The sequence below is a fragment of the Pongo pygmaeus genome, chromosome 4 (assembly GCF_028885625.2).
Source record: "Pongo pygmaeus isolate AG05252 chromosome 4, NHGRI_mPonPyg2-v2.0_pri, whole genome shotgun sequence".
Lineage (NCBI taxonomy): Eukaryota > Metazoa > Chordata > Mammalia > Primates > Hominidae > Pongo > Pongo pygmaeus.
Window position 1 is genome coordinate 79,772,616 of NC_072377.2, and position 24,464 is coordinate 79,797,079.

A 24,464-nucleotide genomic window follows, 5' to 3' on the forward strand; every position below is an offset into this window, starting at 1 on the left:
GCATTGGTCCAGTTCTTTTTAAAATAAGCATGCTTTGGTTTTGTAATCAGAAAGAAAGATTCTGTACTAAATTGAATTCAAGTATTTCTTCAAAGAAGGATACTGCCCACTTTGACTCACTTGAGGATATTTCTGGGACCATCACAAAAGTTTATATATGCAAACAGGTTTGCCATTTGTGTGAGGCCTTTAGATTTCACTAATCTGGGGTTTGTAGAGATTTGGACAACTGCGAGGTCTTTACCCTGGTTTATGAGATCTAGTCTTCATAGAGCAAATTAACTGTGTCAAAATTGCATAAAAATGAATGTTAATACACTTAAAATTAAACTTTCCAGGCTCTTTGAATGACTTATTACTTTAAAAATACACAGATATGCTAAATACTTTCTATTTTTACAGCAAGTCTGTTTAAAAATCATAAGCAATTACATTTGGAAAACTTAGTTTCAGTTTTTGATACACTGAAAGAAATACTGTATTTTATTTTAGAAATATTTTAATGTAGATTTTCTGCCTTTTTTCCGGCTTCTTTCAATTAATTCTAATTAGTGTTATGGTATTTTATAATAGAGACGTTAGAATTTAAAGGATTTTAGTGTTCATCTTAATACAGTATTTCCATAAAGTGTATAATGAGAACTGCTCACTGGTGTCATGCTGAGGGTGGGGAATTCTGTTATTAGGAAAGTTTGGAAATGATTGGGTAACAAATTTAAGCAAGGTTCCTTATAACAGGCTTTGTACTGTAACCCTCCTACTCATACTCCACATGAAGTAAGTGTGAGAGCATATAAAGTCATATAAAGTCAGAGCACTTTATAGGACCACAAGGTGCAAATTGCACCTTGGGGAACTGCTGATCCAGACAACTGTCTGATAAAGAAAGTGGAGGAACTAAGAGTTGACCCCTTATGGTGCTTGAGTCCTCATTTAATAACACTGCTTTAAGGCCAGGTGCGGTGGCTCACACCTGTAATCCCAGCACTTTGGGAGGCTGAGGTAGGAGGACTGCTTGAGCACAGAAGTTCTAGACCAGCCTTGGAAACATAAAAAGACTTCATCTCTACAAAAAAATAAAACGTTAGCCTGGCATGGTGGTGCACACCTGCAGTCTCAGCTACTCGGGAGGCTGAGGTGGGAGGATCGCTTGAGCTTGGGAAGCTGAGGCTGCAGTGAGTCATGATCACACCACTGCTGCCTGGGTGGGAGAGTGAGGCCCTGTCTCAAAAAACAAACAAAAAAACCAATAACATTACTTTATGGTGTTTCTTTTTACTAGTTTCCTGTTTTCAGGAAAGTTACACTCTAATAGGGAAGGCCATCACATGTATTGATGAGCATAATGGAAAATGTGATTGAATGCCAGGAGGAAACCAGCTACACTTAACTTGCAAGATGTGATTAGGCTAAGCAATAAAGAAAGGAAATCGTTTCATGAAAGAGGTGATTTTTGAACCGTGATTTTTGAACTGCACCTTAAAGATTGAGAATGTATGCATACAGGTAGTTTACAGGGCTGGAGGGCAAGAGGTGTCTTTAAATAATAAACACTTAATGTCAGGGATTTGGACAGGCTGGGATGATGACTCAGTTTCTATTTCTTCATCTCAAAGATGTGCTCAGTGTGGAAAGCTTCATGGAAAGCTCCCTGCTCAACCCCACCCCACTCCAGAAGGAGTCCTGTGTAGCCCAGCATGCCTGACTTGGGAGGGAGGTGTGGCGTCAGGGATAAAGTTGGACACAGTTGTCCAGTCAGCTGGCAGGTAGTTCACCATTTGTCTTCTGTGTTGAATGTCTCTTCTAGATCCAAGCTTAAGAGAGGAAGAGGGATGTTATGAGCCCCTCTGCCCAATCCCAGCACACTGCATATCTGCAAGTACTTTAGAAGAGCCCGAGTCTACTGGCATAGGGGCTGCCTTCTACACACCTATGCTATTTCAGATCCCTATTTCCATCACAGGCTCCCGTTTCCACAAAAACGTAGCAGATGTAGTGAGTGGGTATGTGGTTGGGCTCTGGAGTAGCATTGCATAGGGTCGCATTGTTACTGGGCAGGTTTCAGTTTTCTTATCTGTGAAGTGGGCATTTTTAAAAGTACCTACCCCATACAATGTTTGTGAGCATTATTGTGTGATAATGCATCTGAAGTGCGTGGCACATGGCTGACATAATAACGGATTAACCATTATTATTGCTATCATTACTCTATCAGCGCACAATGGTTTTAAAGCTGCATAAATACAATTGTTAGAAGAATGGTCTCTCCCAGCATCCAGAAGATTCTAGAACATTTGGGGGAGGAGGAGCTATCCAAGATCTTTTGATTGATGGTGGTGATGAGGAGTAAAGCAAAGGGAAGACTGCATGTTTGGGTGGTGTGGGGAAACACCAAGAGAAACATCTGTGTGTTGGGGGTTGTGTAGGGTGGGAGCTTGTGTAGGAAAGTTTTAAAATAGTATGTAGTGGTATTGGATATGTGTGTTTGTCATGAATCATCAAGGGAGCAAAAAAAACAAAAACTGTGTTTTGCCAGAATAATGCTCATGTGTATAATTATTCTTTATATTTTACATATTTGTGCAAAATACCACACACAATGATTGTGCATGTCATTGACTATATCAGATTCACTTCACTGTGAACGTTGTTTGGCTTAACAGCCACTTCTATAAATGCAGTTTTCAGTCGGCTATGTATCCTGCAGCTTAGCATGAGGAGTAGGGCATCTAAACAAATATTTATCAAGTGCTTTTACAGGAGATACTGTTAATGCCCTGGGTCCTTGGACCCCTTTCATCATCTCTGTGCTCTCCCCACTTGGCTTCAGTGTGCCTTTGCTTTCCTTGGCCAGCACCTTCAGAGGACTGCCTTCAGGCTACTGGAACTGCCTTGCCTTTTGGTGCAGAGAACAGGAAGCTCCTACATTCCACCATTGCACCCAGGACCCCTCAGCCAACAGTTGGCATGGGGTTATGAAAGCCCAGCACCTTTGCCCAAGTGGGGAAAAATTCTGAGGCATAATTTATACTCCGGAGTTCTTCCTGAAGCTTGCTCCATGGTACAATACCTAAAATTGCAGCCCTGCTTCCATCACTCCCTCCCGCCCTGCTCCCTGACTCCCTTACTCTTTAATAAATGATTTGCAGCTGACTCCTTATGGCTAGATGTATTCCTGGGGAAACTGAATTGAAACCACTGAATATATGTCAGATTCTGTCCTAAAACCGGTGTAAACAACTCATTTAATTATCACAACACTGGAAGGTGTTTATTATTACCCTTATTTCTTGGAGACGGAAACTGACTTGAATAAACGAGCAGCATCATGTACTTAGTCAGAGGTTGTTAGAATTTAATTGCTCTGCCTACTTTCCTGCCGTCCTGGCCCACTGATGTCTTATTTAACAGGGTTACATTATCTTTTGAAGTACAGCCACCATCCTAGGGTAGTTTATTGGAACAAACAAGACCACATTTTAAAATTATTACCCATTTAAAGTTTATCACTGATTAAAGGTCTCACGACAATTCTCTTTACTTCAGAATGTAGAAGACAATTTAGAGAAGCGGTTATAAAACAATTTTAGTGTAGGAAAAAAAGTTACTGGAATACTGGAATGACTAGGAAGAAGGCCACTGCATTTAATAAGACCTCAGTGAGACCACTGGGTGAGGCAGATGAAGATAAGGGGTAAGGCTTTGGGGTCAGACACATTTGAGCTTGAATCCGGCGTCTCCTCTAACAAGCTTTGTGACTTTGGGCTAATCTCTCTAAGCCTTAATTTTTCATCTGTAAAATGGAAGACTATAATGTCTATTTTGTAGGATTGAAGTAAAGATTAAATAAAAGAATAAAAGGATGTACAGGAAGTTTTTAGCACAATGCCTCACGTATAGTAAGCACCAAATCAAGGTGGTTTGTTTTGTTTTGTTTTTCACTGAAACAAAGTCCGACATATATTATGTGGCATGACTCCATAATTGATTCGAGAAACAAAAGAAAACATTGATGATGCTATAAACAGCTGCTTGCGGACCTTCTTATAGGCCACACCTGGTGTGTAAGCCCCACCCTCGAGAAGTGCTGCTTGAATTCAAGCATGACCTTCCCATGTAGATACGAATCTGCCATTTTCCTGGCAATATCTGGAATGAGCAAAGCTCTTCACATTTTTCCGTTTACCAGAGGGAGATAATAGCCATAGAATTATAACTCTGCCCCTGAATAATCTGCCCCCAGCCAATCATCCTGCACATATTCCAAGATGGCTTTATAAGGATAGTACAGACTTGGGGTTTTGGTTTAACTCCGTATTTTGAAATCATTGTAGATTCACATGCAGTTGTAAGGAATGATTCAGAGACCTATGTACCCTTCACCAGCTAACCCCGATGGCAATATCTACAAACATCTAATTTTATATAGCATTTTTGAATAAGTATTCATATTTCTAGTTTATGAAAGAGCACAGAAAAATCTTCTTTGCTTTAGTAAGACTACAAACTAAAGAACAAGTCTCTTCCCTCAAGGAACTTACCTGAGCTTCGATTTGGGGGATGAGAAATCTTGAAAGACAAAAAGAGAACTTATATGGGCACATGCTTTGTTTTGTCCTGGAATTAAAACTAAGATTTCTGCAAGAATTTTTTCAAAATTGGAATGTTCAATTGTAAAATTCTTATTTTATTTTATTTCTCATTGCTCAAGTGCTTAGACTACTTAGGGGGTTAGAACTGTCCACTTTTCCAGTCATAACTATGTCATTTAAGATATCATACCTCTTGGCTCTTACAGAGGTGGCTCCTATACAAGGACCTCTTTAGGGATGAAAACCCTGTAAAGCATGTGGTAAGGATACCTGTGGCTGAGGACAAAAGCAAAAAAGCCAAATGCAGTCAGTTGATGTACAATTTCTTGGAAACAGCTATGGCAGAAGCTTTCCATTATGAAAGGCACTGGGGTAGTGCCGTAGGGTCATTCAGACTCTGCTTTCAACTAAGCGGGATTTGGAGCTCACTTAATGGTGTTTCTGGAGCTGATTATGTACAGGAAGCAGCTGATATGCAGTGTCTGATGTGATCATCTGTTCAATGGACAGGATAGCAGTTTATTTTATTTATTGTGTGAAATATTCTGATTTTCTGTTAATTTTTAAAGTAGGAAATGTCTCTCAATTTCATCATTGTCCTCTCTGCCCCTTTTCCCTGACTTCTTGAGTTTCTGAGCACCCCATCCTCAGCCTCCCTTCTCACCACCTTTCCATTTTTTCTTACTGTTCTCATGGATTTTACCATGTCTCTCTTCCTCCCTTTCTCTTCCACTCAGTTCTAAAAAAAAAAAAAAAAAAAAAAACAGAAAAATCATTTACTAAAACATTTGGTTAAAAACCTTGCAATCATATGTTTATTTTAATTTCATTTTATCATTTTCCAAAACGCAGCCTGTGAGAGCCATACTCCTGTTTTGCCTACTGGGCATTTGTAGGTATTCAGTGGGAATGAAGCATGGTCCATTTATAAACAAACATCTGTTTGTCTTTATTGCTGGGTTTGATTGTGGCATTTGGATGAGTAATTAAATATGGGTTAGTAATAGCCACTTTAAATATTTTAAACTAGGTACAAAATGAAAAAGTAGAAATGACGATGACGATTATATAAATCAATGTTTGGAATGCTGCCGTAGCTTAAGGCTTGGGGTGTTAATGATGGAGGAGAAAGACTTTTTTAACCTCTGTTATCATCTGTGTACAAGGATGAACCTGTCAGTGACTCACATGAGCCACCAGAAGAGGCAGCTGAGTGGACAAATGGAATATAAGTTACCATGAGATCAGCCTGAATTTAAGGAACCAAGGCATGAGGGGGCTATCAGTGAAAAAGAAAACCAAATAACACGTCCTGGAAGGTCCAGACTTTACTACCAAAACAGCAGCTAACCAGAGTGGCAGGCGGGAGGATGTGAGAGGGAGAGAGGGAGGGAGAGAGAGAGAGTGTGTGTGTGTACTGGGTATCCAGAGATGAAGAAAATAGAAGTGGGGTTGTGAAGGGACATGGTATGGAGCTTACCTGTCCCTGAAGGCCTGGGGGTAGTTTCTGAAAGGGCAGACTCCTCCCACCAAACAAGCCACATGTTCTAATTCAATATCAAATACAGCCATAAAATCATTTGATGAACTCTGACAATACTGTGGATATGACACTATGCTACGGGAATATACTCCTTGCCAGTTTGGGGTGCCATGTGAGTCTGTTACCATTTGCTGGAAGGAAACACAATGTTAAGTAGGGGAGAAATCCAACTTTACAAATATAGCTATAGTTTGATTGATAGCAATTGTATATGGGGCTGCTTGCTTTTCAATGTGAGGAAATAGGCCCAGTAGGATTCTTCTAATACTCTAGTTTGTCTTTGCAATATTTGTATGTGTCTGTGAGCAATACTATTTTTCTCAATCAAGGTATATGCTTGTAGCACTTTCAAAATGTGTTGGGCGTGCTTTTAAAGATGCAAGATGCTCTGTTTTATTCTCAGGGGAGTTCCTGTGTACTGTTACCCTGGGGATAGAATTCCTTAAAATAAAACAATAATAATAGCACAAAAACCCTAAATACTCCAAGTGATGCTCACACTTAAGCAGAGAAGCAGCCTAGGGTGTACATGTATATACAGTGAGATCAAAAAAAAAAAAAAAAAGGAAAAACTAATTCTGTGTTGTAGTTTGTAGAGCACTGAAAAGAGGTCAAGAAATAGACAGTAAAAAAAATATATAGAAAGGAATAATAAATATCTCCTCTGTTTCTTCTTTCGCAGTTCTGTTTTGAACCCAAAGTGGATGATGCTGTCAGAGCTGAACCACTGAACGGAGGCTGTGAAAATTTCCCATCTTCTCAGTGGCCATCAGTTGAGATAAGATGGAAGACTCTTACAAGGATAGGACTTCACTGATGAAGGGTGCCAAGGACATTGCCAGAGAGGTGAAGAAACAAACAGTAAAGAAGGTGAATCAAGCTGTGGACCGAGCCCAGGATGAATACACCCAGCGGTCCTACAGTCGGTTCCAAGATGAAGAAGATGATGATGACTACTACCCAGCTGGAGAAACCTATAATGGGGAGGCCAACGATGACGAAGGCTCAAGTGAAGCCACTGAGGGGCATGATGAAGATGATGAGATCTACGAGGGGGAGTATCAGGGCATCCCCAGTATGAACCAAGCGAAGGACAGCATTGTGTCAGTGGGGCAGCCCAAGGGCGATGAGTACAAGGACCGGCAGGAGCTGGAATCAGAAAGGAGAGCTGACGAGGAAGAGTTAGCCCAGCAGTATGAGCTGATAATCCAAGAATGCGGTCATGGTCGTTTTCAGTGGGCCCTTTTCTTCGTCCTGGGCATGGCTCTTATGGCGGACGGTGTAGAGGTGTTTGTCGTTGGCTTCGTGTTACCCAGTGCTGAGACAGACCTCTGCATCCCAAATTCAGGATCTGGATGGCTAGGTGAGTGTGTGGTGTCAGTGAGGCCAACTCTGAAACTGGCTTATTTGTTAAGCACAGTTATCAACATAGAGAATAAATACTTTTCCTCTAGAGCACTGCATTTTTTCTCACAAATTTTTTATTACAAAAAATTTTAAGCATACAAAAGAATCAAAATAATACTACAATGAACACCTGTGTATACCCACCACCTAGATTCTGTAGTTAACATTTACTATTTTTTTATTATTTCTCCATCAACCCAATTTATTTTTATGCATTTCAAAGTAAGTTAGAATATGTTTTAACTTATATTTGTATCATAGTTGCATTGGTTTATCCTTTATTAAATTCCAAAGCTACTCTCTTAGAAGTTAATAATGCTGTTATATTCAACAGTTTTCTAAATACAGAGATTAGTTCTGTAAAACTCTGACAAATGTGATTTCAAATGTCAAATTTTATGTGTAACACAGTAGTTTAAATATTTTAGGACCCTGATAACTTTAATTTTTTCTATTATCTATGTGTATATTTGCTTAGATTTTCAACTAGCCTTATTCATATAATTTTCTATAGGTGATTTTTAATCTTTTTTCAAGGTGTGTAACTTTGTGCCCAAACTAGAAAAACTTCATTTCTTTATATTATTTTAAATCATATAAATATTTAAATGTGTGTGTTAAAAATAATATAACCTCTCTATAAAATATCTATACAGCAGATTTGATTTTTGTTTTGAAGTTACCATGCACTCAGGTTTATATTTTTACAAAGCTATAGTTAACACTCTCCGAGTTTGTGCAAGGGAAAATAAGTAGGCAAGAAGCAAGCATGCAGTGAAATCTCCCCCCAGCAGTTTAAGGATCCACAGCAAACACTTGGTATATAAAATCAGGAGGATTTCCAAACTGCTTTTGCAAATCCTGCCTCAGAGAACACGTTTATGTGCATATTAAATCTTTATGTGTTTCAGAGTCTATGAAAGAAAGAATACTTAGTATCTATGTTTCCAAGGGACTTCTTTAAAACTAAAGCTTCAAAAACAAAAGTATACAATTCTTGAAACCTAGTAACTTTATTAAGTAATGTTATTATCATTGAGGCTGAGAAATTTCCTGGGTGATTAAAATTAAATGCCATATCCTAATTTGTTCTGTGACAACACAAGAGAGATAATCATGAATGAGAAAATGATATACATCTTTTTATTCCTTTAACACTTGTTTCTTTTATATGACCCACTCCTGGTATTTGTTTCTTTATGCTTAACTAAAAGAAATGGATCCATGAAAGTAGATTCTGCAGGTTGAAGGGGTGGGAGTCAGGAGCATATTGTGCATCTTTTGCTGGTACACTCATTTGTGTGTTCCACTACCAAATGCAGACATCACCACGCTTCAGAGGAGGGTCCTTGGTCATTTGTCAAACTGATCATCTCAGCAGACTGGTTTTGTATCTAGCACTGTATATCATTTTTGTTTTTTTTCTTTTGGTGAGCAAGTATACCCAACTGTAAGCCTAGACATCAAAATATGTATTGAGATTTTGCTAAAGGAATATGTCAGCAGAATGTGTAAAGAAGATAGACCCTTAGAAATATGCCCACACAAATATTTAATAATTGCCAGCTTAAATTTAGAATAAAAAATATTTTAATGTTATGATCCCACCATTTATACTAGAAACACTACAGAAAAATCTAAGCCCAACTTGCCCTGTGCCTTTATCTTCCTGGTGCTGTATGAAAGCACAGTATGACATATGGTCCTCTTATCAAACTATCCTCCAAACCCAGAAACCCTGGTGATGTTACCCACCCCCAGGTTGCATTTAGAAGTGTAGATAATGCTGCAGAACAATTGGAGCACAGATATTCTCATCTGCCCATAAATGTTGCCTGCTTTAGTAAATTAAAAATGTGTCCCCAGGAGTGCATAGTTTCACTCAGTGTTGTGAGTCCCCAACAGGAGCATTTTAATGCTTTCATAACTGTGCCTTCCAGACTTGCATTTCAATTATTTTGCCATTGTAATTTCACTCATAATTGCATTCTAACAGAGTCTTTTTAGACAAGCATTTAAATTGTTTTGCCATTTTCATTTCATCGAATAATAGCTTTGTAATATAATTACCACACTAAGTCATAGCAATAGGATCAAAATGCAAGAAAGCAGGATGCATGACCCATGTTTGGTGGCATTTTGAGGATATAGATTTGCAAAATAATTTCTCATTTGCTACTAAGCATTGTGTCATTTTCCTCAAGGAAGACCAGGAACAAAAATACGGCCCAATTTATGTTTTAATTATTTGGGAGATTGAGCCTCTCTTTGTGTTTGCTAAAAGATTGACTTAAAGGTATCTAAGGGCCTACAGTGTGTGCCTGTATCTGTGTGTATAGTCTGTGTGTATATATAACATTGTTAATTGGGCCAGAAGAAGTTAGAGTAAATATTTAATTATCTAATGATGTGCTCTTTGGAAGAACAAGGGCAGTCACTTTAAGATAATCTGTTCTCTATTGCCAAAGTCTATTTATTAAGCACTTACTGTGTGTAAAGCACAGTATTGTCACAAGGATAATAGGACAAAAAAGAGAGACAAGGTTTCTCTATCCAAGGAAGTTATAGTCTAGTATGGAGAAATCACAAATGAGTAGATTACCAGTCTAGATACCAAGTGTCAGTAGCCATAAGACAAGTGTAAATAAAGAGACTAAAGCAGTGGAGAGAAGGAATGGATTTCAGAGCTACTCCAGAGGTAGAGTCAGCAAGGATTTGCTAATTGATTAGCTTCGAGTGGGGAGGAGGGGACCAATTAATGAAAGAATGGCAGTTCATTAAATTAGGTAAGGCAGAATATAGATTTTAGCAGGATGGAGAAAGATGAAAATGTTTAGTTTGAGACCCTCTCATTTTGAGGTCCTTGGGGTCAATCAAAGAGGAGTGCCAATGGGCTATTCCCCATTTTAGCTGAAATGCCCAGAGATTTGGAAGCCATCTTGTTTAAGACAACACTGCCAATGAGCTTAATGAGGGAGAGAATGGTTTCCTGCTGAATACTATTTATGGGGCTGGTGGTGGAGGAGGAATCATTAAGGAGGCAGAGGAGAAGCCAGAGAAAGGAGCAGCCAGGAGAAAGGGGAGGTCTGGAACTTGCTGGAAGAAGGAAGGGATGTATAGCTTTCAGGCGCTGCAGTCTTGCAGTAGAGGCTGGCAATTAAGAGTTATTGGCGATTACCAGAAAGATGGCCGAATAGGAACAGCTCCGGTCTACAGCTCCCAGCGTGAGCGACGCAGAAGACGGGTGATTTCTGCATTTCCATCTGAGGTACCGTGTTCATCTCACTAGGGAGTGCCAGACAGTGGGCGCAGGTCAGTGGGTGAGTGCACCGTGCGCCAGCCGAAGCAGGGGCGAGGCATTGCCTCACTCGGGAAGCGCAAGGGGTCAGGGAGTTCCCTTTTCAGGGGTGACAGACCGCACCTGGAAAATCGGGCCACTCCCACCCGAATACTGTGCTTTTCCGAGGGGCTTAGGAAACGGTGCCCCAGGAGAGTATAGCCCGCACCTGGCTCAGAGGGTCCTACGCCCACGGAGTCTCGCTGATTGCTAGCACAGCAGTCTGAGATCAAACAGCAAGTCGGTAGAGAGGCTGGGGGAGGGGCGCCCGCCATTGCCCAGGCTCGCTTAGGTAAACAAAGCAGCCTGGAAGCTTGAACTAGGTGAAGCCCACCACAGCTCAAGGAGGCCTGCCTGCCTCTGTAGGCTCCACCTCTGGGGGCAGGACACAGACAAACAAAAAGACAGCAGTAACCTCTGCAGACTTAAATGTCCCTGTCTGACAGCTTTGAGGAGAGCAGTGGTTCTCCCAGCACGCAGCTAGAGATCTGAGAACAGGCAGACTGCCTCCTCAAGTGGGTCCCTGACCCCTGACCCCCGAGCAGCCTAACTGGGAGGCACCCCCCAGCAGGGGCAGACTGACACCTCACACGGCCGGCCAGGTACTCCAACAGACCTGCAGCTGAAGGTCCTGTCTGTTAGAAGGAAAACTAACGGAAAAGACATCCACACCAAAAACCCATCTGTACATCACCATCATCAAAGACCAAAAGTAGATAAAACCACAAAAATGGGGAAAAAACACAGCAGAAAAACTGGAAACTCTTAAAAGCAGAGTACCTCTCCTCCTCCAAAGGAACGCAGTTCCTCACCAGCAACGGAACAAAGCTGGACGGAGAATGACTTTGACGAGCTGAGAGAAGAAGGCTTCAGACGATCAAATTACTCCGAGCTACGGGAGGATATTCAAACCAAAGGCAAAGAAGTTGAAAACTTTGAAAAAACTTTAGAAGAATATATAACTAGAATAACCAATACAGAGAAGTGCTTAAAGGAGCTGATGGAGCTGAAAACCAAGGCTCGAGAACTACGTGAAGAATGCAGAAGCCTCAGGAGCCGATGCGATCAAATGGAAGAAAGGGTGTCAGCCCTGGAAGATGAAATGAATGAAATGAAGCGAGAAGGAAGTTTAGAGAAAAAAGAATAAAAAGAAACGAGCAAAGCCTCCAAGAAATGTGGGACTATGTGAAAAGACCAAATCTACGTCTGATTGGTGTACCTGAAAGTGACAGGGAGAATGGAAACAACTTGGAAAACACTCTGCAGGATATTATCCAGGAGAACTTCCCCAATCTAGCAAGGCAGGCCAACATCCAGATTCAGGAAATACAGAGAACGCGACAAAGATACTCCTCGAGAAGGGCAACTCCAAGACACATAATTGTGAGATTCACCAAAGTTGAAATGAAGGAAAAAATATTAAGGGCAGCCAGAGAGAAAGGTCGGGTTACCATCAAAGGGAAGCCCATCAGACTAAGAGCGGATCTCTCGGCAGAAACCCTACAAGCCAGAAGAGAGTGGGGGCCAATATTCAACATTCTTAAAGAAAAGAATTTTCAACCCAGAATTTCATATCCAGCCAAACTAAGCTTCATAAGTGAAGGAGAAATAAAATACTTTACAGACAAGCAAATGCTGAGAGATTTTGTCACCACCAGGCCTGCCCTAAAAGAGCTTCTGAAGGAAGTGCTAAACATGGAAAGGCACAACCAGTACCAGCCACTGCAAAATCATGCCAAAATGTAAAGACCATCAAGACTAGGAAGAGACTGCATCAACTAACGAGCAAAATAACCAGCTAACGTCATAATGACAGGATCAAATTCACACATAACAATATTAACTTTAAATGTAAATGGACTAAATGCTCCAATTAAAAGACACAGACTGGCAAATTGGATAAAGACTCAAGACCCATCAGTGTGCTGTATTCAGGAAACCCATCTCACGTGCAGAGGCACACATAGGCTCAAAATAAAAGGATGGAGGAAGATCTACCAAGCAAATGGAAAACAAAAAAAGGCAGGAGTTGCAATCCTAGTCTCTGATAAAACAGACTTTAAACCAACAAAGATCAAAAGAGATAAAGAAGGCCATTACATAATGATAAAGGGATTAATTCAACAAGAAGAGCTAACTATCCTAAATATATATGCACCCAATACAGGAGCACCCAGATTCATAAAGCAAGTCCTGAGTGACCTACAAAGAGACTTAGACTCCCACACATTAATAATGGGAGATTTTATCACCCCACTGTCAAGATTAGACAGATCAATGAGACAGAAAGTCAACAAGGATACCCAGGAATTGAACTCAGGTCTGCACCAAGTGGACCTAATAGACATCTACAGAACTCTCCACCCCAAATCAACAGAATACACATTTTTTTCAGCACCACACCACACCTATTCCAAAATTGACCACATACTTGGAAGTAAAGCTCTCCTCAATAAATGTAAAAGAACAGAAATTATAACAAACTATCTCTCAGATCACCGTGCAATCGAGCTAGAACTCAGGATTAAGAATCTCACTCAAAACCGCTCAACTACATGGAAACTGAACAACCTGCTCCTGAATGACTACTGGGTACATAACGAAATGAAGGCAGAAATAAAGATGTTCTTTGAAACCAACGAGAACCAAGACACAACATACCAGAATCTCTGGGATGCATTCAAAGCAGTGTGTAGAGGGAAATTTATAGCACTAAATGCCCACAAGAGAAAGCAGGAAAGATCCAAAATTGACACCCTAACATCACAATTAAAAGAACTAGAAAAGCAAGAGCAAACACATTCAAAAGCTAGCAGAAGGCAAGAAATAACTAAAATCAGAGCAGAACTGAAGGAAATAGAGACACAAAAAACCCTTCAAAAAATTAATGAATCCAGGAGCTGGTTTTTTGAAAGGATCAACAAAATTGATAGACCGCTAGCAAGATTAATAAAGAAAAAAAGAGAGAAGAATCAAATAGACACAATAAAAAATGATAAAGGAGATATCACCACCAATCCCACAGAAATACAAACTACCATCAGAGAATATTACAAACACCTCTACGCAAATAAACTAGAAAATCTAGAAGAAATGGATAAATTCCTCAACACATACACCCTCCCAAGACTAAACCAGGAAGAAGTTGAATCTCTGAATAGACCAATAACAGGAGCTGAAATTGTGGCAATAATCAATAGCTTACCAACCAAAAAGAGTCCAGGGCCAGATGGATTCACAGCCGAATTCTACCAGAGGTACAAGGAGGAAGTGGTACCATTCCTTCTGAAACTATTCCAATCAATAGAAAAAGAGGGAATCCTCCCTAACTCATTTGATGAGGCCAGCATCATCCTGATACCAAAGCCTGGCAGAGACACAACAAAAAAAGAGAATTTTAGACCAATATCCTTGATGAACATTGATGCAAAAATCCTCAATAAAATACTGGCAAACACAATCCAGCAGCACATCAAAAAGCTTATCCACCATGATCAAGTGGGCTTCATCCCTGGGATGCAAGGCTGGTTCAATATACGCAAATCAATAAATGTAATCCAGCATATAAACAGAACCAAAGACAAAAACCACATGATTATCTCAATAGATGCAGAAAAGGCCTTTGACAAAATTCAACAACCCTTCATGCTAAAAACTCTCAATAAATTAGGTATTGATGGGACATATCTCAAAATAATAAGAGCTATCTATGACAAACTCACAGCCAATATCATACTGAATGGGCAAAAACTGGAAGCATTCCCTTTGAAAACTGGCACAAGACAGGGATGCCCTCTCTCACCACTTCTATTCAACATAGTGTTGGAAGTTCTGGCCAGGGCAATTAGGCAGGAGAAGGAAATAAAGGGTATTCAGTTAGGAAAAGAGGAAGTCAAATTGTCCCTGTTTGCAGATGCCATGATTGTATATCTAGAAAACCCCATTGTCTCAGCCCAAAATCTCCTTAAGCTGATAAGCAACTTCAGCAAAGTCTCAGGATACAAAATCAATGTACAAAAATCACAAGCATTCTTATACATCAATAACAGACAAACAGAGAGCCAAATCATGAGTGAACTCCCATTCACAATTGCTTCAAAGAGAATAAAATACCTAGGAATCCAACTTACAAGGGATGTGAAAGACCTCTTCAAGGAGAACTACAAGCCACTGCTCAAGGAAATAAAAGAGGATACAAAGAAATGGAAGAACATTCCATGCTCATGGGTAGGAAGAATCAATATCGTGAAAATGGCCATCCTTCCCAAGGTAATTTACAGATTCAATGCCATCCCCATCAAGCTACCAATGACTTTCTTCACAGAATTGGAAAAAACTACTTTCAAGTTCATATGGAACCAAAAAAGAGCCCGCATCGCCAAGTCAATCCTAAGCCAAAAGAACAAAGCTGGAGGCATCACACTACCTGACTTCAAACTATACTACAAGGCTACAGTAACCAAAACAGCATGGTACTGGTACCAAAACAGAGATATAGATCAATGGAACAGAACAGAGCCGTCAGAAATAATGCCACATATCTACAACTATCTGATCTTTGACAAACCTGAGAAAAACAAGCAATGGGGAAAGGATTCCCTATTTAATAAATGATGCTGGGAAAACTGGCTAGCCATATGTAGAAAGCTGAAACTGGATCCCTTCCTTACACCTTATACAAAAATCAATTCAAGATGGATTAGGGACTTAAATGTTAGACCTAAAACCATAAAAACCCTAGAAGAAAACCTAGGCATTACCATTCAGGACATAGGCATGGGCAAGGACTTCATGTCTCAAACACCAAAAGCAATGGCAACAAAAGCCAAAATTGACAAATGGGATCTAATTAAACTAAAGAGCTTCTGCACAGCAAAGGAAACTACCATCAGAGTGAACAGGCAACCTACAAAATGGGAGAAAATTTTCGCAACCTACTCATCTGATAAAGGGCTAATATCCAGAATCTACAATGAACTCCAACAAATTCACAAGAAAAAAACAAACAACCCCATCAAAAAGTGGGCGAAGGACATGAACAGACACTTCTCAAAAGAAGACATTTATGCAGCCAAAAAACACATGAAAAAATGCTCACCATCACTGGCCATCAGAGAAATGCAAATCAAAACCACAATGAGATACCATCTCACACCAGTTAGAATGGCAATCATTAAAAAGTCAGGAAACAACAGGTGCTGGAGAGGATGTGGAGAAATAGGAACACTTTTACACTGTTGGTGGGACTGTAAACTAGTTCAACCCTTGTGGAAGTCAGTGTGGCGATTCCTCAGGGATCTAGAACTAGAAATTCCATTTGACCCAGCCATCCCATTACTGGGTATATACCCAAAGGACTATAAATCATGCTGCTATAAAGACACATGCACACGTATGTTTATTGCGGCATTATTCACAATAGCAAAGACTTGGAACCAACCCAAATGTCCAACCATGATAGACTGGATTTAGAAAATGTGGTACATATACACCATGGAATACTATGCAGCCATAAAAAATGATGAGTTCATGTCCTTTGTAGGGACATGGATGAAATCGGAAATCATCATTCTCAGTAAACTATCGCAAGAACAAAAAACCAAACACCGCATATTCTCACTCATAGGTGGGAATTGAACAATGAGAACACATGGACACAGGAAGGGGAACATCACACTTCGGGGACTGTTGTGGGGTGGGGGGAGGGGGGAGGGATAGCATTGGGAGATATACCTAATGCTAGATGACGAGTTAGTGGGTGCAGCACACCAGCATGGCACATGTATACATATGTAACTTACCTGCACATTGCGCACATGTACCATAAAACCTAAAGTATAATAATAATAATAATAATAATAAACAATAAATAAATAAATAAAAATAAAAATTAAAAAAAGAGTTATTGGCTGCTGCAAACATCTCTTAAGATGAACACAGTGAGCACAATAAACACAATGAGCCAGACTAGTAAGTTTTTAAGGCTTCATATTGAATGAAGTGAAAATGTGTCCTTCTGATTTCCAGCCCCTGGTCACAAGGCAGGGTTTTCCAGGACATCAGGCATTCTCCCTTCCCATTTGCTATGACTTAGAGTGGATGCTGTGGAAGTGAGTCCTCTGACTTAGCTTCTGTTCAGTGGTTGTTGAGGGGGGCAGGTATGGTTCTAAGATTACCCCTAGGCAGGAAAGATGTGCAACCATTTTCAGCTCAGCCCTACCCCGACTCTAGTCCATTAGAGCAGAACAAGCAGCGTGCTGGCACCTCTTCCCTTGCATCAGAGGGGCTGGCCTCCTGCTCACTGGCTTATTTCCTCCTAAGACCCATCCAGTGAAGCACAGAAAATGATCATTATTGGTTCGACTGCTTTATTGCTGAGGGTTACAAAGATGAGTGATATTTAGGAACTAAAATATTATCACAGCCAGGTGTTGACTAATACGAAATAGATGCAAAGCAACATATTCTAACCCCAAATGTACTTTTATAACTAAACCTGAACTAATTAATAGTGAAACATCCTGTGCTTCTTTTATACTTTTCAAGGCAAATATCAACTGCTACCCCTAATTCCCATATGCATTGGTAGTTTTCAGGACAGGAGTTTTAGCAGCATAATTGAGACAGGGCCAGATTGCTTTGGGAAGAAACATGAGTGTTGTTGAGAAAAATGGAGACAGCAAGAACATTTCATTCGATAAGCATTAATTGAGTATCAACTCTGAGCCAGGTACCTGGCAAAGTACATTGAGAGGATATTCTGATTAGTATATTGTGATCTGTGTCATTTGGAACTTTTTTTTATTGTTACAATGTGACAAATACACTTGTGATAAATTTTAGTGCTTTTTTTTTTTTTTTCTATGACAAAGATACTGAATAAAATGCTGTAGGATTGCAGAGGAGGGACCTACCAGGCTTACCTTTGGAAACTGATGAAAACTCATCTAGGAATTGACATTTAAACAGGGTTTTGAACCATGGCACGTGTATACCTATGTAACAAACCTTCACATTCTGCACATGTATCCCAGAACTTAAAATAAAAAGTAAAAAATATAAACAGGGTTTTGGGAGCTGGATAAGAGTTTACCAGGCAGATAAAAGGAAGGATGGCACTTCAGGAAGATGTTATAATTGCCCAATAGCCTGGACTTGGTAGGCAATTATGTGAACTTATGTGTGGTAGGCGTAATAGTGTTGGAGCTGACAGGTCACATTGTGGATATATTGTGAAGACCTTAATGCCAAGATAGGGGTTTGGACTTTATCATTAAATCATTAGACACAGGAAGGGGAACATCACACTCTGGGGACTGTTGTGGGGTGGGGGGAGGGGGGAGGGATAGCATTGGGAGATATACCTAATGCTAGATGACGAGTTGGTGGGTGCAGCGCACCAGCATGGCACATGTATACATATGTAACTTACCTGCACATTGCGCACATGTACCATAAAACCTAAAGTATAATAATAATAATAATAATAATAATAATAAAAGAAAAAAAAATGCAAAAAAAAAAAAAAAATCATTAGACCTGTGTTTTAGAAAGCTGCCTCTAGCAGCAGTGTGGAGAGAGAATGAGATGGGAGAGAGACTTAAAATGTCAAATAGACTTTAAGCCACTTACTTGTGTGACCATTTGCAAGTAATTTAAATTTCTGTGTGCCTCAGTTTTGATAGCTGTATGTTGGCAATAAGAATACCCAATTAGATTGGGAGGATTGAATGAGATAATGTATGTATAACTCTTAGCAAAGCATTGAATATCTAGCAAACACTAATAAATGATAGCTGCTATAATAATTAATGGAAGTGTGAATATCAGTTAGGAGGCTAATGCAATAGCCCAGGCAAAACATGATGAAATCCCGAACTGTATCAGTTAATAGGGTGACAGAGGCGTCAGAATAGGAAGCATTTCTGGAAGAGAAATGGAAAAATTTGGTGAACGGGAAAGATAAGCAGGTAGTTGAGGATGATAGCCAAGGGATTGGGCAGGTACAGGGGAGGCAGAGCAGATGGGGAGGCTGATGAAGTTCATTTTGGAGGGTGTTAGTCTGGTAGGTAGAAGGGGTCAGGACCAGAATGGCAGATGTGAGATTCTGAAAAGGGAGGTTTAACCAGAGAACACAGCTAAACAGGAGGTGGACAATGACTAATGAAGGTATCAGACAGCTTAGCAAGGGGTTAGAGAGTCTTTCGGCCCCAAAATAACTAACAACCAGAAGTAAATTCCTCTGCATGACACTTATATTTTTTAATTAAAAAAATCATATTACAATCCTCTTAAAATCTCTTGTTTCCCTTCAGAACCAGTGGCCATGTTTAAAATTTGGTCTATGTGCTTCTCTAGACATGCCAATTAGATGTGCTTGTTCTACGGAGCCCTCTTTGAAGCTGGAGTGGGAGTGGGGAGTAGGGTTGGCAGGACCCCTTCTGGCATCCCTTCTCTCTTCTTCATCAGAGCAGACTCAGATTCATCCATTTAGGTGAGGAAAGGATTCCATAGCTAAACAACAAAAAAATTTTAATATCTTATCTGGAATATCAGTGACTTCAGCTGTCACACTAGTGTTACAGGTTCAGTGTTTGATGAAGTGGTGTTATGAAGTAGCCAGGATGTGTGGGGCATGCCCCAAGTCCCTGAAAGAAAGATTGAGATGAATAAGGTTTGGCTCCTATTACCAGGGGGAATCATAATATTTCCCAGCTGTTGTTTCCTTCGTGATTTAGGCAAACCCTGTCGTTTCAAAGATGAAGATAGGAGACCTAGAGAGCTCGGTTGGCTTGCCTGATCTGTAGCTGGGTATTAGCTGAGGCAGACTCTGGAAGACATATACCAACTCTTAGTCCTATGTTGCTTTCCAGTTCCCTCACATTTTCATTTAAAGCCCTTTCAATGGGGATAACCCTGAGAAGAACACAAAGCTCTCCATTCTTGGTGAAAATACACCACTCTGGTATGTCAAGCAAGATAAAGATGATCTGGAAATTCACTTTTTGCTTGTGAAGTCCAACAGAGTAATCACCTGTTGAACTTTTCAAAAACCTTAACAGAAGATATCACCTGTTTTTTGTAATTATAAACAGCACATAATGGCAAATATATGGTCACAAATGAGAAATTTGATTGCCTCAGAGAATTAACCTATCAAATTAGCCCATAGTGCAAAGTCATCTTAAAGAGGCAGAGTGACAGAAAAAATAAAGAAAGGGAATGTAAGCCTCATGGGAACCAGGGATTTTGTCTGTTGTTCCCTACTGTATCCTCCTGCCCAGATCAGTGTGTGGTACATAATAGGATCTCAACAAATATTTGTTGAATGAATGAATGACAGTCTCTGAGATCCTTAACACTTTGAGAACTAACTCAAGATATGAACATATCTAAAATAAGAATGTATTATTTTGGGCTGGGCACGGCGGCTCACGCCTGTAATCCCAGCACTTTGGGAGGCCGAGGCAGGCAGATCAGAGGTCAGGAGATTTAGACCACCCTGGCTAACACTGTGAAACCCCATCTCTACCAAAAATACAAAAAAATTAGTCGGGTGTGGTAGCGGGTGCCTGTAGTCCCAGCTACTCAGGAGGCTGAGGCAGGAGAATGGCATGAACCCGGGAGGCAGAGGTTGCAGTGAGCTGAGATCGTGCCACTGCACTCCAGCCTGGGCGATGGAGTGAGACTGCATCTCAAAAAAAAGAAGAATATATTATTTTGAATTGAAACTCAGTAGAGGAGGAATACCAAAGAGAAAGTCATAGACGCAGTTGTTGGCAGTGCCCTTCCAAATAGTGCTCAGGGTTGAGGTGCCCTGACCTAAAGATTTAGCCTATCTATCTAGGGGCCACATGTATCTCTATTGTAGGGAAAGATAATTAGGCATCCTTGGCCTGGAATTTGTGAAGACACGAATGCTGTAGCTAAGACCTCTCATTCTCATTCCATGTTCCAAAGCAACTTGAGGATTTCAAATTCAGCTTTCTCTAGAGCTTGCCCATCAGAAATATGCTGGCCAAAGAATGCCAGTTTTCTTGAGAGTCCTGTTTTTCATTTTAATTGGCCAACTGGCATTCTGTTTTTTTCTATCAGTGGTGGTAAGGTTGACCATTGGGAGTCTGCTTCTAAGAGATAGATCTGTCTTTAGTGTGCTGACATATCAGGTTTCTGAACATATAAGACTGAGGTCCAAACCAGTCTTGCATCCTGGGAGACCTACTTGGGTGTTCACCTAGTTTCCTGGAGAAATATTCCATCTTCATAGATACTAGGTTTTCTTTAAAACATCTGCAATATTAGCTAGAGTCAATTGGTATATTGGACGAAAACAGAGCTAGACCAATAATATCAAAGCATTAAAAAGACAATACTTTTACATATAACTGGAATTTTACTTGACTTTTTTCCATTTTTAGAAGCTCTTGAAAGTTTTTAAAATATTTCTAAATAATTCTAGAATAAATATAGATATTTACAAATTTGGGATATATTTTTGGATAGAAATGGAGTAGTTGTTTTTGTTTTACTTAAAACTTTCCTATCAACTGTACCAAGTCAGACTACTTGGCATTCCTATATCTTCCATTGATAGCTAGAATGTTCACTCAACCAAAATTTGTTGAGCATCTACTATGTGACAAGCACTATTTAGACTCTAGAAATATAATAGTAATAAAACAGAAAATATCTCTGGTAGACCTTGAGCATGTTTTTGGCTTCTCTTTCTATAGTTTTTACTTGGATGCTAGAATTCCTTGAAATATACAGAATTCATTCCCTCCATGCCCCTTTGGTTTATTTGACACTTCTAGAAATGGTAGTTTCTTTGAGAGAAGAGCTGGATAGATATGACCTGAACCCTTATTCCTTTAGGGATTAACAAAAGAATAAATATTCTGTTGGGATTTCTAGCTGCTTTATTAAGAGATAGCTGGGTCTGAAAACAACAGCTTCAAGTTTCTAAGATTCCCCTTTGCTAGTTTCATAGACTCTTATTTTCCACTAGACTGCAGGTGGAGTGCAGTGACTGGCTCACAGTGCGTTGAACCAATCTTTTTAGAGTGTGTCTAACCCCTGCTCAGTGCTGCCAGGTAGACCAGCATATCCAAGCTGATGACATAGAGGGACACAGAGTTTTTCCTCTTTTAGCTTTATTCCAAATTTGTGATGATTTGGCATCTGAGTTTGGCCTAAATTTTAAGACCTATAGCTTTTTTTCCCTAAAAGTGTACACTGCAGACTTTAGGATAAGCAGCTCTATACCCTGCCTGATCTCTTTGTCCTCAGCATCTATGTGGGTATCTCTCATGGAACTTTATTCTTTGTTGTGTATGCACCGTCTGTCTCTGTTTAGCCTCTCAGGCATCACAGTGATCCTAATTGGAATTAAAAAGTTATTGGCTCATAGAGCACATCCTGTCTACCAACACTAGCTAAATCTTATTTGGATTCATTATTGCAAAATTGGAAAAGAAGATTCAATAATTTATCACCATTATGGTCCTGGATCTTATTTCCTCTTGCCTTTCAAATTCTCCTGGGAGGAGAGAGGCTTCTGACATCTGAGTGGAGGTGGACCAAGCAGCCTGAAAAGACTCTTCCATCCAAAGAGTCGGGTTCACTTTCACAGGACAGGAAAAGAACAGAAACTCTCTGCCTCATTCCTGAAACTTGCCAATAAGTAGCATTCTAAGATGGTGAGAGTTTGATAGGAAAATATGCTTCTGCCACCCTGAGGGTCATTGAGGGTTTTCCATAATATGGCTCTGAACCTGAAGGCAGATTTCTCTATTTCTGCACTCTGAATTATTGCATCCCTATATCCTAGAACACTCTAGGATGGGGATTCTGATAGGAATCCTCACTAACACTGAGAGCACTGGCCTTATATACATTGATCCAGTCTGAGACTCTACCTAAAGTCACTGGAGAACTTGCTGATGTATTTTCAGGTTGGAGAATTTGTTCATGTGGACTTCACTTTAAATAAGGCAATTGAAGCCAGGCTTGGTGGCTCACACCTGTAATCCCAGCCCTTTGGGAGGCCAAGGCGGGTGGATCACTTGAGGTCAGGAGCTCAAGACCAGCCTGGCCAACATGGTAAAACCCCATCTCTACTAAAAATACAAAAATTAGCCAGGCGTGGTGTTGTGTGCCTGTATTCCCAGTTACTCAGGAGGCTGAGGCAAGAGAATGGCTTGAAACTGGGAGGTGGAGGCTGCAGTGAGCCGAGATCGCGCCACTGCACTCCAGCCTGGGTGACAGAGCAAAAGTCCATCTCAAAACAAAAAAAAAAATGTAAAATTTAAAATACTAAAAAATTAAAAATAAATAAGACAGTTGAATTGTTAATTATCTAACAATTGGATCAAGCCAAATATAATAATACAGACTCATAGGTTTGATTTCAGATTATCAATATGCAGTTGCACCCTGTCATGTGAAATCTAACATCCAAGTATTCTCACATAAACAAGAGCAAGGGCCTTTAAATGACCTGAGCTTCCTGCTGAACACTTCAGTGTAAGAAACTGTTCATCACATTCATCTTAATGAATTAGTCTGATAAATTACTGATTAAGTATTTCTAACACATATATTTGCAAACCAACATTTTTACCCTAAATTTAGAAATTTCTTTTTGGCCTGTAAGATTGTGAGAGAAAAAGTAAAAGAAGTAAATGAGTGTAGTTCTTACCTTTAATTTCAAAATTGAGGTCTCTAATCAAATTGAAAACAATGAGGAAACAATGAGTTTTTCCAATTAAAATTTTTTTTTACTGTGAGGAATTTGCTTAAAAATATAATTTAATAATCTTTAAATTATTTTCACATCTCTCTGTTTTGATTCTGTTTAATGTGCTTATAATCATAACTGCAATTATGTAAATACAGATTAGTTCATCTTTGCTAACTTCACATTATTTCACATAAAGATTTTGGAGAATCAATACAGTGTGTTGTGGGCATCGGTGAGTGTATGGCCATTCATAATTCACTGTTCCAGTACCTTGCTTAGCCATCTGTTACTGAGCATTTGAGTGTATCCAGTTCTTTGCTTATTATATGAAAATAATGCTCCAATTAATGTCATTATTAAAATTACTCTTTTGTTTGGGACATTTAGTTGGCATGTTTTCCCCAAAGCAGAAATGAAAGTTACTACTGAGTATGTGATATTTTAATTTCTTTTTTAAAAACATTAACATAAGTAATACTGAAAGAAGAAAATAATATGGCAAATATTCAATAATGTTGGAAATGCCAGACAACACAGGCCCAGGGAACAGTCAAGGCTGACTAGGAAGTCCTTTGCATATTCTCCAAATATGGTATCTCTTCAACTTTTTCTTTTCCTTTTTTTTTTTTTTTTTTGAGACGGAGTCTTGCTCTGTTGCCAGGCTAGAGTGCAGTGGCGCAATCTCGGCTCACTACTGCAACCTCTGACTCCCTGGTTCAAGCAGTTCTCCTGCCTCAGCCTCCCAAGTAGCTGGGGTTACAGGCACCTGCCACCACACCCGGCTAATTTTTGTATTTTTAGTAGAGATGGGGTTTCACCATGTTGGCCAGGATGGTCTCGATA

General features: G+C 39.8%; 1 protein-coding gene across 2 annotated transcripts in view; it reads left to right on the plus strand.

Annotated features, from left to right (window-relative positions):
• The window catches only part of SV2C (synaptic vesicle glycoprotein 2C), a 280,624-nt gene that overhangs the window by 37,970 nt on the left and 218,190 nt on the right, over positions 1-24,464 (plus strand). For both annotated transcript variants that reach the window (XM_054489369.1, XM_054489368.1), the window contains exon 2: positions 6,818-7,498. In XM_054489369.1, the coding sequence (XP_054345344.1) occupies positions 6,919-7,498 (580 nt within the window). In that variant the 5' untranslated portion in view covers positions 6,818-6,918. The remainder of the gene's footprint in view (positions 1-6,817; positions 7,499-24,464) is intronic.